This window comes from Strix uralensis, chromosome 1 (assembly GCF_047716275.1).
Source record: "Strix uralensis isolate ZFMK-TIS-50842 chromosome 1, bStrUra1, whole genome shotgun sequence".
Lineage (NCBI taxonomy): Eukaryota > Metazoa > Chordata > Aves > Strigiformes > Strigidae > Strix > Strix uralensis.
The window spans coordinates 174,345,101-174,360,837 of record NC_133972.1 but is presented as its reverse complement, the minus strand read 5'-3'; the positions used below and the strand labels follow the sequence as shown (position 1 = coordinate 174,360,837).

The following is a 15,737-nucleotide window of genomic DNA, read 5'->3' as shown; positions in this document are numbered from 1 at the left end:
AAATAAATTGAAGCCATCACCAAAAGTAAGGGCAGGAGAAGGAGAGATAATGAGAAATAATAAACAAGCATCAGAAACAACAGCCGATGAACTGAATGCAACCCCCATCCCCTGACCCCCTGTACCACCGGGAGGGAGCGGGAGCAAAGCAGATTCCAGGAAGAATGGATGCATGGATGGGGAAAGTGTTTTTAATCTGCGGGTGTATTTCCCACTGCCTGACTATAGTTTGATTGCTAAATAAGTGGTGGTGCTCAAATTAATTTGATGTTCTTTTCTCCTTCCCCAACAGAGTCTGTCATTTGCCCGTGACCAAAATGGGTGAGACATCCCTCCCTGTACTTGTCTCACTGTCCGAGCCCTTTATTTTATTTTCTCCTCTCCTTACCTGAGGGCAAAGGAATGAGCAGGTGCTTGTAAGATGCTCAGTTACCCTCTGGCTTATACCATGATGCATCCTCTCACACACGCCACCCCTGCTACCCTGTCCATACCAAAAACTTGCCAAGAAAATCCAATATACACAGGTACCACCTTACAAGACAGAGAGATACCAGGACACCCACAAAGCACACTCAACAGCAAAGACAGGCCTACACACAGGATTAGTGAGCTCGCATCAAGGCAGGGAGGGACCAAAGGTGATGGAAGTGGAAGCCCCTCACACCCACAACACATCCGAAGTCCAGACCAGCCTGTGAGGCCTGAGAAGTAATGGGGTCCCATCCTCACAATGTACCCGCAAACCACACCATGCGGGTGCCACGGGATGATCTCACTGATGACAAACACCTCTCCTATGCTTTGGACACATCTGCTAAATGCCCTGACGCACACATTCCATGCAAATGCTCCCAAACACTTACTCTCCCTTAAAGGCTGCCGCCAGGGTCAGAGGGATACGTCCTCAAGAGAAGGACATGAAAAAGGAGCGTTGCAGCCAGAAAAAACACACCCCACCCCATTCCTCGCCAGGCTGTGGCATGAAAAAACTGCTTACTGAAAAAAGCCGTCACGCACAAGGGCTGTCCCGCCCCTTGGGGACCAGCATAAAAGCCAGCCCAGCGCCTCTCTCCCTCACACACCTCTCCTGACGCCTTCTCCTCCGCGCTCAACAAGGTCAGCCTGAACCCCCTTCCCCTCCTTCTTCTCACCCACCTGACCCGTCTCTCCCAGCACGCTCTGACCCCACCCTCAGCACCCCTGACGCCTCCCCACCGCCACCCTCCCCAACACCCACAACAGGCCTCCCCACTCCCTTGCCCTCCTGCACCAACACCCCTTGCACCCCACACCCCTCCGCTTGCTCAACACCCTCTCTTCCAGGGACCCTCCACACCACACACATGGCCTGCTACGATCTCTGCCGCCCCTGCGGACCCACCCCGCTGGCTAACAGCTGCAACGAGCCCTGTGTCACCCAGTGCCAGGACTCCCGTGTCGTCATCCAGCCTCCCGCCGTGCTGGTCACCCTGCCAGGACCCATCCTCACCTCCTTCCCCCAGAGCACCGCCGTCGGATCCTCCTCCTCGGCTGCCGTGGGCAGCGCCCTCAGCGCCCAGGGAGTGCCCGTCTCCTCCGGCGGCTTTGGCTTCGGCTACGGCTTGGGAGGCCTGGGCTGCTTCGGTGGCAGAAGAGGCTGCTACCCCTGCTAAGGGCCCTCCCCACCACCCCGACAACAACTGCTAACACCCTGGAAGCCATGACATGGATTGAGGATGTGCCTCCATGTCAGTGCTGACACACAGGCTCGCTGTCCATGGCTCCTTCTCTCAAGGCACCAGACAAGGAAGCAGGGAAGGGGACAGCCCGGGCTGCCGGGAAACACGGCCCATGTACCTCCTCCTCTTCTCCCACTTCCTTCTCTGCCTCCACCCTTCCCCTATGGACCCTACTTTCCACTGCAAACCCCTTCTCACAAGCCAAAGGCCACTGGGCACTTGTGCACGGTGGATCCTACTGCAGGGTAGGAAGATCTCAGAGCTCTGGCCAAATCTACTGCACGGAAGGGACATCAGCTGATGGCCGCTGTACTTCCAAATCAGACCAGCTCCCTTCCCATTGATTCTCCTGACTTTTTGCTTTTTTTTTCTTCAATAAAGTTCTCCTGCATCCCAGACTGAGACGCCTCCTCTTCATTTCTTCTCCCAACACTCTAACCTCACCTGCCACAAAGCCAGGGCTCAATAGGTCATTGGGGTGCGTGGAAGAGGGACTACAATACCTCTCTTAGGCTGGATGTCCCCAGGAACAACAACAACAACAACATGGACCAGCATAGGGGGGCTGCAAGCCCATGACACAAGCCCTTCACTTGCCCAAACAAAGGATTGGACACACTAATGCACTTCTACCCACACCTCAGACACAAGCTCGCCGTGGCACCACACACTTAGAATCGTGCAAAAATTTAGGTTGGAAAAGGCCCTGAAGATCGTGGAGTCCAATGCTCTTCCCAAAGTCTCCCTGCAGATACTTGGCCTCTTTGACTGCACTGGTGCATTGATGCCTCCTGGTCAGCTTGTTCTACACCAGCACAGGAAACTCATGTCCAGCAAAGCTGCTTTCCAGCCTCTCAGCCCCCAGCATGACCTGCTGCCCAGCGGTATTCCTCTCCAGATGCATTGCCCCCTGCTGAACTGCAGGAGAGTCCTCTCTGACCCATTCTCCAGCCTCTCCAGCTCCCTCAGAATGGTGCCACAACTGCCACGTGCCTCAGCCTCTCTTCCACATTTTGCTTCACCTGCCAGCTTGCTGAGGGGCCACACCACCCCACTGCCCACATCGCTGATGAGGATTTTGAATGGTGAAGGCCCCACAGATCCCAGTCCCGGCCTACACCACTTGAGATTTGCCTCCAAAAGGACTTTGGGCCACTTATCACAAGCATCTGGGCCCAGCCCTTCAGCTATGTTGCACTCCACCTCACTGGCCCCTTTGCAACCCATCCGTTCTCGCATGATCTACGAGGACCTCACGGGAGACACTGACAAAGGCTTCATTCAAGTACAGCTCAACCACGGACACCGCTCTCCCCTTGTGCAATACCCAGTAGCTTTAACATGGAAGACACAGATGACGGTCAAGCACGATTTCCCCCTCGAAAACCCATGCCGACCACTCCTCATCAACTTCCTGTCCTTCCTGGGCTTGGCAGCACATTCAGGGAAAAATTTATCCATTGTGCCCCCTAGAAACAAGGGCAGTCTCACCACACTCTCGTTTCCCACATCCTCTCCCTTCATCTTCTAAAAGACACGAGGGCTAGGAGCTCTCTTCCAGCCTTCAGGAACCGCTCCCAGGGACAACGACCTTTCAAAAAACATCAAGAGTCGCCTCCAAAGGACATCAGCCAGTTCATCCGCATTCCTAGGTGCGGCCCCTCATGCCCCGTAGACATCTGCACACACAGTCGCAAAGCAATTCTTCCTACCTCAATTCCCCTTCCTCAGCAACAAGCTCTGCTCGCCTGACACACAGCCTGCAAACACTCACCTCGGCTCCAGCGGGACAGGCCTGGCCATTCCTCAACCCTTCGGCACTCATCTACCACCACCAGAGCCAAGGATCTGCAGCCACGGGCCACTTGCTTGCCTCCAACTCCCCTCGGAAATCTCCAAATTCTCTTCTGTCCCATCAGACACTGTGCAGAAAAATGGCTTCGCCCCTCGGCGCTGCCCCAAAGTAAAGACCACAAAAACCCTGGCTCAACACCTCCCCTGCCTACCACTCCCACTCCCCCTCTGTCTCTCACCACACTCACGACCTCTCCAGAAACTCACCTGCCCTTGCAAGGTGCCCCTCATCAACCACTGTGTCACACCAGAACCCAGGCTGCAAACCTGTGGCCCCAAACAGGGAAGGGCTATGGAGGGACCAACACAAGCCTCTGGGCAGCCGGACAGGCCTCCCGACAGCACAGGGCTTGCGAGCTCTCAACCAGGGCTGCCAGGACAACGGCCTGCTCTCGCAAACAGCCCTCCTCGGCCTGCTGGTACTGCCACCCCCAGGGACGGACCCAGGGGGACACAAGACCAAACACGCAGCCTCCTTTCTCCAACTACAACCCAGCAGCACGAGGAACTCCAAAACAACTGCAGAGCACACCCAAAAGGAAAGGCCAGGCCTAAAGACAGGCTGAGCAGTCTGGCAGCAGGGCAAGGACAGAGTGAACACAGTGGAACGAGAAGCCCCTCACATAATACACACCTGCAAAGCCCACACCAGACTGCCACAACTGGGAGGAAGTGGGGCCCACTCTTCGCAACGCGCCCACAAACCACAACACACGAGTGACATGGGATGACCTCACTGATGACAGCTCACAGTTCCTACGCTTTGCCCGCGTCTGACAAATGCCCTCACACGCACCATCAACACCAAACATTTGACCTCTAGTCCTTGCAGTTAAAGCTGCCGCCAGGGTCAGATGGACACGTCCTCAAGAGGAGGACATGAAAAGGGAGCCTTGTGGGGAAGGACAACACACCCCACCTCATTACTTGCTGCTTGTTGCAAGACGCCATCATGCACAATGGCCTTGCCTCCTGGATGAAAAACCTCACAGCTCGCTCAGCTTCTCCTCACAGCTAGGATGCTCCAGTCCCTTCACCATCTTCATTGCCCTGCACTCAACTCGCTCCACTAAGTCCAAGCCCTTCTTCCACTGGGGAGCCCTCAGCTGGACACAGGTCCTCAGCCGACCCAAGTCTGGATCCCTGTTGCACTCTCCACCCGGCTGCATGGTCCCCATCGCACCTAGGGGGAGGCCCCATGCCACGGTCTCACCTTCCCATGGGGTCACCAACCGATCACTTGGGGGACGTCCCCAGGCCACCAGCTCCTCTTCCTGCAGGGCCCACGGCAACCCATGCAGAGGGTCTCGGCACCACCATCCTCCCTGCTGCGGGGTCCCTGCACCACCTGGGCACGGGACCCCAAGCCACCATCCCTCTGCTCTGAGGGCACACAGCAAGCCCCTACTCTGAGGTCACAACCCCCCTCACTGTCGGGTCCCTGAGGCACAGCATGGGGCACTGAGGACCAGGAGCACCAACCTGCCGGGACCCTGCTCTGATCAGAAGATGGGGCTCTGTGCTGGCTTCACCTTGCCTGGACACCAAGTGCCCACCAAGACGCTCTCGCACTCTCTCTCACCTCAACTGCGCAGGGGCAGAAAAAGAGCATGAAAGGCTCCTGGGTCGACACAAGCACAGCGAGATCACTCACCAATTGCCATCACGGGAAACTGACTTGACTCTGGGAAATAAATTGAAGCCATCACCAAAAGTAAGGGCAGGAGAAGGAGAGATAACGAGAAATAATAAACAAGCATCAGAAACAACAGCCGATGAACTGAACGCAACCCCCATCCCCTGACCCCCTGTACCACCGGGAGGGAGCGGGAGCAAAGCAGATTCCAGGAAGAGGGATGCATGGATGGGGAAAGTGTTTTTAATCTGCGGGTGTATTTCCCGCTGCCTGACTATAGTTTGATTGCTAAATAAGTGGTGGTGCTCAAATTAATTTGATGTTCTTTTCTCCTTCCCCAACAGAATCTGTCATTTGCCCGTGACCAAAATGGGTGAGACATCCCTGCCTGTACTTGTCTCACTGTCCGAGCCCTTTATTTTATTTTCTCCTCTCCTTACCTGAGGGCAAAGGAATGAGCAGGTGCTTGTAAGATGCTCAGTTACCCTCTGGCTTATACCATGATGCATCCTCTCACACACGCCACCCCTGCTACCCTGTCCATACCAAAAACTTGCCAAGAAAATCCAATATACACAGGTACCACCTTACAAGACAGAGAGATACCAGGACACCCACGAAGCACACTCAACAGCAAAGACAGGCCTACACACAGGATTAGTGAGCTCGCATCAAGGCAGGGAGGGACCAAAGGTGATGGAAGTGGAAGCCCCTCACACCCACAACACATCCGAAGTCCAGACCAGCCTGTGAGGCCTGAGAAGTAATGGGGTCCCATCCTCACAATGTACCCGCAAACCACACCATGCGGGTGCCACGGGATGATCTCACTGATGACAAACACCTCTCCTATGCTTTGGACACATCTGCTAAATGCCCTGACGCACACATTCCATGCAAATGCTCCCAAACACTTACTCTCCCTTAAAGGCTGCCGCCAGGGTCAGAGGGATACATCCTCAAGAGAAGGACATGAAAAAGGAGCGTTGCAGCCAGAAAAAACACACCCCACCCCATTCCTCGCCAGGCTGTGGCATGAAAAAACTGCTTACTGAAAAAAGCCGTCACGCACAAGGGCTGTCCCGCCCCTTGGGGACCAGCATAAAAGCCAGCCCAGCGCCTCTCTCCCTCACACACCTCTCCTGACGCCTTCTCCTCCGCGCTCAACAAGGTCAGCCTGAACCCCCTACCCCTCCTTCTTCTCACCCACCTGACCCGTCTCTCCCAGCACGCTCTGACCCCACCCTCAGCACCCCTGACGCCTCCCCACCGCCACCCTCCCCAACACCCACAACAGGCCTCCACACTCCCTCGCCCTCCTGCACCAACACCCCTTGCACCCAACACCCCTCCGCTTGCTCAACACCCTCTCTTCCAGGGACCCTCCACACCACACACATGGCCTGCTACGATCTCTGCCGCCCCTGCGGACCCACCCCGCTGGCTAACAGCTGCAACGAGCCCTGTGTCACCCAGTGCCAGGACTCCCGTGTCGTCATCCAGCCTCCCGCCGTGCTGGTCACCCTGCCAGGACCCATCCTCAGCTCCTTCCCCCAGAGCACCGCCGTCGGATCCTCCTCCTCGGCTGCCGTGGGCAGCGCCCTCAGCGCCCAGGGAGTGCCCGTCTCCTCCGGCGGCTTTGGCTTCGGCTACGGCTTGGGAGGCCTGGGCTGCTTCGGTGGCAGAAGAGGCTGCTACCCCTGCTAAGGGCCCTCCCCACCACCCCGACAACAACTGCTAACACCCTGGAAGCCATGACATGGATTGAGGATGTGCCTCCATGTCGGTGCTGACACACAGGCTCGCTGTCCATGGCTCCTTCTCTCAAGGCACCAGACAAGGAAGCAGGGAAGGGGACAGCCCGGGCTGCCGGGAAACACGGCCCATGTACCTCCTCCTCTTCTCCCGCTTCCTTCTCTGCCTCCACCCTTCCCCTATGGACCCTACTCTCCACTGCAAACCCCTTCTCACAAGCCAAAGGCCACTGGGCACTTGTGCACGGTGGATCCTACTGCAGGGTAGGAAGATCTCAGAGCTCTGGCCAAATCTACTGCACGGAAGGGACATCAGCTGATGGCCGCTGTACTTCCAAATCAGACCAGCTCCCTTCCCATTGATTCTCCTGACTTTTTGCTTTTTTTTTCTTCAATAAAGTTCTCCTGCATCCCAGACTGAGACGCCTCCTCTTCATTTCTTCTCCCAACACTCTTCTAACCTCACCTGCCACAAAGCCAGGGCTCAATAGGTCATTGGGGTGCGTGGAAGAGGGACTGTAAGACCTCTCTTAGGCTGGATGTCCCCAGGAACAACAACAACATGGACCAGCATAGGGGGGCTGCAAGCCCGTGACACTTGCCCAAAGGATTGGACACACTAATGCACTTCTACCCACACCTCAGACACAAGCTCGCCGTGGCACCACACACTTAGAATCGTGCAAAAATTTAGGTTGGAAAAGGCCCTGAAGATCGTGGAGTCCAATGCTCTTCCCAAAGTCTCCCTGCAGATACTTGGCCTCTTTGACTGCACTGGTGCATTGATGCCTCCTGGTCAGCTTGTTCTACACCAGCACAGGAAACTCATGTTCAGCAAAGCTGCTTTCCAGCCTATCAGCCCCCAGCATGACCTGCTGCCCAGCGGTATTCCTCTCCAGATGCATTGCCCCCTGCTGAACTGCAGGAGAGTCCTCTCTGACCCATTCTCCAGCCTCTCCAGCTCCCTCAGAATGGTGCCACAACTGCCACGTGCCTCAGCCTCTCTTCCACATTTTGCTTCACCTGCCAGCTTGCTGAGGGGCCACACCATCCCACTGCCCACATCGCTGATGAGGATTTTGAATGGTGAAGGCCCCACAGATCCCAGTCCCGGCCTACACCACTTGAGATTTGCCTCCAAAAGGACTTTGGGCCACTTATCACAAGCATCTGGGCCCAGCCCTTCAGCTATGTTGCACTCCACCTCACTGGCCCCTTTGCAACCCATCCGTTCTCGCATGATCTACGAGGACCTCACGGGAGACACTGACAAAGGCTTCATTCAAGTACAGCTCAACCACGGACACCGCTCTCCCCTTGTGCAATACCCAGTAGCTTTAACATGGAAGACACAGATGACGGTCAAGCACGATTTCCCCCTCGAAAACCCATGCCGACCACTCCTCATCAACTTCCTGTCCTTCCTGGGCTTGGCAGCACATTCAGGGAAAAATTTATCCATTGTGCCCCCTAGAAACAAGGGCAGTCTCACCACACTCTCGTTTCCCACATCCTCTCCCTTCATCTTCTAAAAGACACGAGGGCTAGGAGCTCTCTTCCAGCCTTCAGGAACCGCTCCCAGGGACAACGACCTTTCAAAGAACATCAAGAGTCGCCTCCAAAGGACATCAGCCAGTTCATCCGCATTCCTAGGTGCGGCCCCTCATGCCCCGTAGACATCTGCACACACAGTCGCAAAGCAATTCTTCCTACCTCAATTCCCCTTCCTCAGCAACAAGCTCTGCTCGCCTGACACACAGCCTGCAAACACTCACCTCGGCTCCAGCGGGACAGGCCTGGCCATTCCTCAACCCTTCGGCACTCATCCACCACCACCAGAGCCAAGGATCTGCAGCCACGGGCCGCTTGCTTGCCTCCAACTCCCCTCGGAAATCTCCAAATTCTCTTCTGTCCCATCAGACACTGTGCAGAAAAATGGCTTCGCCCCTCGGCGCTGCCCCAAAGTAAAGACCACAAAAACCCTGGCTCAACACCTCCCCTGCCTACCACTCCCACTCCCCCTCTGTCTCTCACCACACTCACGACCTCTCCAGAAACTCACCTGCCCTTGCAAGGTGCCCCTCATCAACCACTGTGTCACACCAGAACCCAGGCTGCAAACCTGTGGCCCCAAACAGGGAAGGGCTATGGAGGGACCAACACAAGCCTCTGGGCAGCCGGACAGGCCTCCCGACAGCACAGGGCTTGCGAGCTCTCAACCAGGGCTGCCAGGACAACGGCCTGCTCTCGCAAACAGCCCTCCTCGGCCTGCTGGTACTGCCACCCCCAGGGACGGACCCAGGGGGACACAAGACCAAACACGCAGCCTCCTTTCTCCAACTACAACCCAGCAGCACGAGGAACTCCAAAACAACTGCAGAGCACACCCAAAAGGAAAGGCCAGGCCTAAAGACAGGCTGAGCAGTCTGGCAGCAGGGCAAGGACAGAGTGAACACAGTGGAACGAGAAGCCCCTCACATAATACACACCTGCAAAGCCCACACCAGACTGCCACAACTGGGAGGAAGTGGGGCCCACTCTTCGCAACGCGCCCACAAACCACAACACACGAGTGACATGGGATGACCTCACTGATGACAGCTCACAGTTCCTACGCTTTGCCCGCGTCTGACAAATGCCCTCACACGCACCATCAACACCAAACATTTGACCTCTAGTCCTTGCAGTTAAAGCTGCCGCCAGGGTCAGATGGACACGTCCTCAAGAGGAGGACATGAAAAGGGAGCCTTGTGGGGAAGGACAACACACCCCACCTCATTACTTGCTGCTTGTTGCAAGACGCCATCATGCACAATGGCCTTGCCTCCTGGATGAAAAACCTCACAGCTTGCTCAGCTTCTCCTCACAGCTAGGATGCTCCAGTCCCTTCACCATCTTCATTGCCCTGCACTCGACTCGCTCCACTAAGTCCAAGCCCTTCTTCCACTGGGGAGCCCTCAGCTGGACACAGGTCCTCAGCCGACCCAAGTCTGGATCCCTGTTGCACTCTCCACCCGGCTGCATGGTCCCCATCGCACCTAGGGGGAGTCCCCATGCCACGGTCTCACCTTCCCATGGGGTCACCAACCGATCACTTGGGGGACGTCCCCAGGCCACCAGCTCCTCTTCCTGCAGGGCCCACGGCGACCCATGCAGAGGGTCTCGGCACCACCATCCTCCCTGCTGCGGGGTCCCTGCACCACCTGGGCACGGGACCCCAAGCCACCATCCCTCTGCTCTGAGGGCACACAGCAAGCCCCTACTCTGAGGTCACAACCCCCCTCACTGTCGGGTCCCTGAGGCACAGCATGGGGCACTGAGGACCAGGAGCACCAACCTGCCGGGACCCTGCTCTGATCAGAAGATGGGGCTCTGTGCTGGCTTCACCTTGCCTGGACACCAAGTGCCCACCAAGACGCTCTCGCACTCTCTCTCACCTCAACTGCGCAGGGGCAGAAAAAGAGCATGAAAGGCTCCTGGGTCGACACAAGCACAGCGAGATCACTCACCAATTGCCATCACGGGAAACTGACTTGACTCTGGGAAATAAATTGAAGCCATCACCAAAAGTAAGGGCAGGAGAAGGAGAGATAACGAGAAATAATAAACAAGCATCAGAAACAACAGCCGATGAACTGAACGCAACCCCCATCCCCTGACCCCCTGTACCACCGGGAGGGAGCGGGAGCAAAGCAGATTCCAGGAAGAGGGATGCATGGATGGGGAAAGTGTTTTTAATCTGCGGGTGTATTTCCCGCTGCCTGACTATAGTTTGATTGCTAAATAAGTGGTGGTGCTCAAATTAATTTGATGTTCTTTTCTCCTTCCCCAACAGAATCTGTCATTTGCCCGTGACCAAAATGGGTGAGACATCCCTGCCTGTACTTGTCTCACTGTCCGAGCCCTTTATTTTATTTTCTCCTCTCCTTACCTGAGGGCAAAGGAATGAGCAGGTGCTTGTAAGATGCTCAGTTACCCTCTGGCTTATACCATGATGCATCCTCTCACACACGCCACCCCTGCTACCCTGTCCATACCAAAAACTTGCCAAGAAAATCCAATATACACAGGTACCACCTTACAAGACAGAGAGATACCAGGACACCCACAAAGCACACTCAACAGCAAAGACAGGCCTACACACAGGATTAGTGAGCTCGCATCAAGGCAGGGAGGGACCAAAGGTGATGGAAGTGGAAGCCCCTCACACCCACAACACATCCGAAGTCCAGACCAGCCTGTGAGGCCTGAGAAGTAATGGGGTCCCATCCTCACAATGTACCCGCAAACCACACCATGCGGGTGCCACGGGATGATCTCACTGATGACAAACACCTCTCCTATGCTTTGGACACATCTGCTAAATGCCCTGACGCACACATTCCATGCAAATGCTCCCAAACACTTACTCTCCCTTAAAGGCTGCCGCCAGGGTCAGAGGGATACATCCTCAAGAGAAGGACATGAAAAAGGAGCGTTGCAGCCAGAAAAAACACACCCCACCCCATTCCTCGCCAGGCTGTGGCATGAAAAAACTGCTTACTGAAAAAAGCCGTCACGCACAAGGGCTGTCCCGCCCCTTGGGGACCAGCATAAAAGCCAGCCCAGCGCCTCTCTCCCTCACACACCTCTCCTGACGCCTTCTCCTCCGCGCTCAACAAGGTCAGCCTGAACCCCCTACCCCTCCTTCTTCTCACCCACCTGACCCGTCTCTCCCAGCACGCTCTGACCCCACCCTCAGCACCCCTGACGCCTCCCCACCGCCACCCTCCCCAACACCCACAACAGGCCTCCCCACTCCCTCGCCCTCCTGCACCAACACCCCTTGCACCCCACACCCCTCCGCTTGCTCAACACCCTCTCTTCCAGGGACCCTCCACACCACACACATGGCCTGCTACGATCTCTGCCGCCCCTGCGGACCCACCCCGCTGGCTAACAGCTGCAACGAGCCCTGTGTCACCCAGTGCCAGGACTCCCGTGTCGTCATCCAGCCTCCCGCCGTGCTGGTCACCCTGCCAGGACCCATCCTCAGCTCCTTCCCCCAGAGCACCGCCGTCGGATCCTCCTCCTCGGCTGCCGTGGGCAGCGCCCTCAGCGCCCAGGGAGTGCCCGTCTCCTCCGGCGGCTTTGGCTTCGGCTACGGCTTGGGAGGCCTGGGCTGCTTCGGTGGCAGAAGAGGCTGCTACCCCTGCTAAGGGCCCTCCCCACCACCCCGACAACAACTGCTAACACCCTGGAAGCCATGACATGGATTGAGGATGTGCCTCCATGTCGGTGCTGACACACAGGCTCGCTGTCCATGGCTCCTTCTCTCAAGGCACCAGACAAGGAAGCAGGGAAGGGGACAGCCCGGGCTGCCGGGAAACACGGCCCATGTACCTCCTCCTCTTCTCCCGCTTCCTTCTCTGCCTCCACCCTTCCCCTATGGACCCTACTCTCCACTGCAAACCCCTTCTCACAAGCAGAAGGCCACTGGGCACTTGTGCACGGTGGATCCTACTGCAGGGTAGGAAGATCTCAGAGCTCTGGCCAAATCTACTGCACGGAAGGGACATCAGCTGATGGCCGCTGTACTTCCAAATCAGACCAGCTCCCTTCCCATTGATTCTCCTGACTTTTTGCTTTTTTTTTCTTCAATAAAGTTCTCCTGCATCCCAGACTGAGACGCCTCCTCTTCATTTCTTCTCCCAACACTCTTCTAACCTCACCTGCCACAAAGCCAGGGCTCAATAGGTCATTGGGGTGCGTGGAAGAGGGACTGTAAGACCTCTCTTAGGCTGGATGTCCCCAGGAACAACAACAACATGGACCAGCATAGGGGGGCTGCAAGCCCGTGACACTTGCCCAAAGGATTGGACACACTAATGCACTTCTACCCACACCTCAGACACAAGCTCGCCGTGGCACCACACACTTAGAATCGTGCAAAAATTTAGGTTGGAAAAGGCCCTGAAGATCGTGGAGTCCAATGCTCTTCCCAAAGTCTCCCTGCAGATACTTGGCCTCTTTGACTGCACTGGTGCATTGATGCCTCCTGGTCAGCTTGTTCTACACCAGCACAGGAAACTCATGTTCAGCAAAGCTGCTTTCCAGCCTATCAGCCCCCAGCATGACCTGCTGCCCAGCGGTATTCCTCTCCAGATGCATTGCCCCCTGCTGAACTGCAGGAGAGTCCTCTCTGACCCATTCTCCAGCCTCTCCAGCTCCCTCAGAATGGTGCCACAACTGCCACGTGCCTCAGCCTCTCTTCCACATTTTGCTTCACCTGCCAGCTTGCTGAGGGGCCACACCATCCCACTGCCCACATCGCTGATGAGGATTTTGAATGGTGAAGGCCCCACAGATCCCAGTCCCGGCCTACACCACTTGAGATTTGCCTCCAAAAGGACTTTGGGCCACTTATCACAAGCATCTGGGCCCAGCCCTTCAGCTATGTTGCACTCCACCTCACTGGCCCCTTTGCAACCCATCCGTTCTCGCATGATCTACGAGGACCTCACGGGAGACACTGACAAAGGCTTCATTCAAGTACAGCTCAACCACGGACACCGCTCTCCCCTTGTGCAATACCCAGTAGCTTTAACATGGAAGACACAGATGACGGTCAAGCACGATTTCCCCCTCGAAAACCCATGCCGACCACTCCTCATCAACTTCCTGTCCTTCCTGGGCTTGGCAGCACATTCAGGGAAAAATTTATCCATTGTGCCCCCTAGAAACAAGGGCAGTCTCACCACACTCTCGTTTCCCACATCCTCTCCCTTCATCTTCTAAAAGACACGAGGGCTAGGAGCTCTCTTCCAGCCTTCAGGAACCGCTCCCAGGGACAACGACCTTTCAAAGAACATCAAGAGTCGCCTCCAAAGGACATCAGCCAGTTCATCCGCATTCCTAGGTGCGGCCCCTCATGCCCCGTAGACATCTGCACACACAGTCGCAAAGCAATTCTTCCTACCTCAATTCCCCTTCCTCAGCAACAAGCTCTGCTCGCCTGACACACAGCCTGCAAACACTCACCTCGGCTCCAGCGGGACAGGCCTGGCCATTCCTCAACCCTTCGGCACTCATCCACCACCACCAGAGCCAAGGATCTGCAGCCACGGGCCGCTTGCTTGCCTCCAACTCCCCTCGGAAATCTCCAAATTCTCTTCTGTCCCATCAGACACTGTGCAGAAAAATGGCTTCGCCCCTCGGCGCTGCCCCAAAGTAAAGACCACAAAAACCCTGGCTCAACACCTCCCCTGCCTACCACTCCCACTCCCCCTCTGTCTCTCACCACACTCACGACCTCTCCAGAAACTCACCTGCCCTTGCAAGGTGCCCCTCATCAACCACTGTGTCACACCAGAACCCAGGCTGCAAACCTGTGGCCCCAAACAGGGAAGGGCTATGGAGGGACCAACACAAGCCTCTGGGCAGCCGGACAGGCCTCCCGACAGCACAGGGCTTGCGAGCTCTCAACCAGGGCTGCCAGGACAACGGCCTGCTCTCGCAAACAGCCCTCCTCGGCCTGCTGGTACTGCCACCCCCAGGGACGGACCCAGGGGGACACAAGACCAAACACGCAGCCTCCTTTCTCCAACTACAACCCAGCAGCACGAGGAACTCCAAAACAACTGCAGAGCACACCCAAAAGGAAAGGCCAGGCCTAAAGACAGGCTGAGCAGTCTGGCAGCAGGGCAAGGACAGAGTGAACACAGTGGAACGAGAAGCCCCTCACATAATACACACCTGCAAAGCCCACACCAGACTGCCACAACTGGGAGGAAGTGGGGCCCACTCTTCGCAACGCGCCCACAAACCACAACACACGAGTGACATGGGATGACCTCACTGATGACAGCTCACAGTTCCTACGCTTTGCCCGCGTCTGACAAATGCCCTCACACGCACCATCAACACCAAACATTTGACCTCTAGTCCTTGCAGTTAAAGCTGCCGCCAGGGTCAGATGGACACGTCCTCAAGAGGAGGACATGAAAAGGGAGCCTTGTGGGGAAGGACAACACACCCCACCTCATTACTTGCTGCTTGTTGCAAGACGCCATCATGCACAATGGCCTTGCCTCCTGGATGAAAAACCTCACAGCTTGCTCAGCTTCTCCTCACAGCTAGGATGCTCCAGTCCCTTCACCATCTTCATTGCCCTGCACTCGACTCGCTCCACTAAGTCCAAGCCCTTCTTCCACTGGGGAGCCCTCAGCTGGACACAGGTCCTCAGCCGACCCAAGTCTGGATCCCTGTTGCACTCTCCACCCGGCTGCATGGTCCCCATCGCACCTAGGGGGAGTCCCCATGCCACGGTCTCACCTTCCCATGGGGTCACCAACCGATCACTTGGGGGACGTCCCCAGGCCACCAGCTCCTCTTCCTGCAGGGCCCACGGCGACCCATGCAGAGGGTCTCGGCACCACCATCCTCCCTGCTGCGGGGTCCCTGCACCACCTGGGCACGGGACCCCAAGCCACCATCCCTCTGCTCTGAGGGCACACAGCAAGCCCCTACTCTGAGGTCACAACCCCCCTCACTGTCGGGTCCCTGAGGCACAGCATGGGGCACTGAGGACCAGGAGCACCAACCTGCCGGGACCCTGCTCTGATCAGAAGATGGGGCTCTGTGCTGGCTTCACCTTGCCTGGACACCAAGTGCCCACCAAGACGCTCTCGCACTCTCTCTCACCTCAACTGCGCAGGGGCAGAAAAAGAGCATGAAAGGCTCCTGGGTCGACACAAGCACAGCGAGATCACTCACCAATTGCCATCACGGGAA

General features: G+C 56.6%; 3 protein-coding genes across 3 annotated transcripts; all 3 read left to right on the top strand.

The window, feature by feature from the left end:
- Window positions 1-1,346: 1,346 nt before the first annotated feature.
- Window positions 1,347-1,655, top strand: LOC141954926 (feather beta keratin-like). Its single transcript, XM_074895004.1, has one exon. The coding sequence runs from the start codon at window positions 1,347-1,349 to the stop codon at window positions 1,653-1,655; it is 309 nt and encodes a 102-aa protein (XP_074751105.1).
- A 4,954-nt stretch (window positions 1,656-6,609) lies between these two features.
- On the top strand, window positions 6,610-6,918 carry LOC141954923 (feather beta keratin-like). Its single transcript, XM_074894989.1, has one exon. The coding sequence runs from the start codon at window positions 6,610-6,612 to the stop codon at window positions 6,916-6,918; it is 309 nt and encodes a 102-aa protein (XP_074751090.1).
- Window positions 6,919-11,854: 4,936 nt separating this feature from the next.
- LOC141954919 (feather beta keratin-like) lies at window positions 11,855-12,163 on the top strand. Its single transcript, XM_074894973.1, has one exon. The coding sequence runs from the start codon at window positions 11,855-11,857 to the stop codon at window positions 12,161-12,163; it is 309 nt and encodes a 102-aa protein (XP_074751074.1).
- The last annotated feature ends 3,574 nt before the right edge of the window (window positions 12,164-15,737 follow it).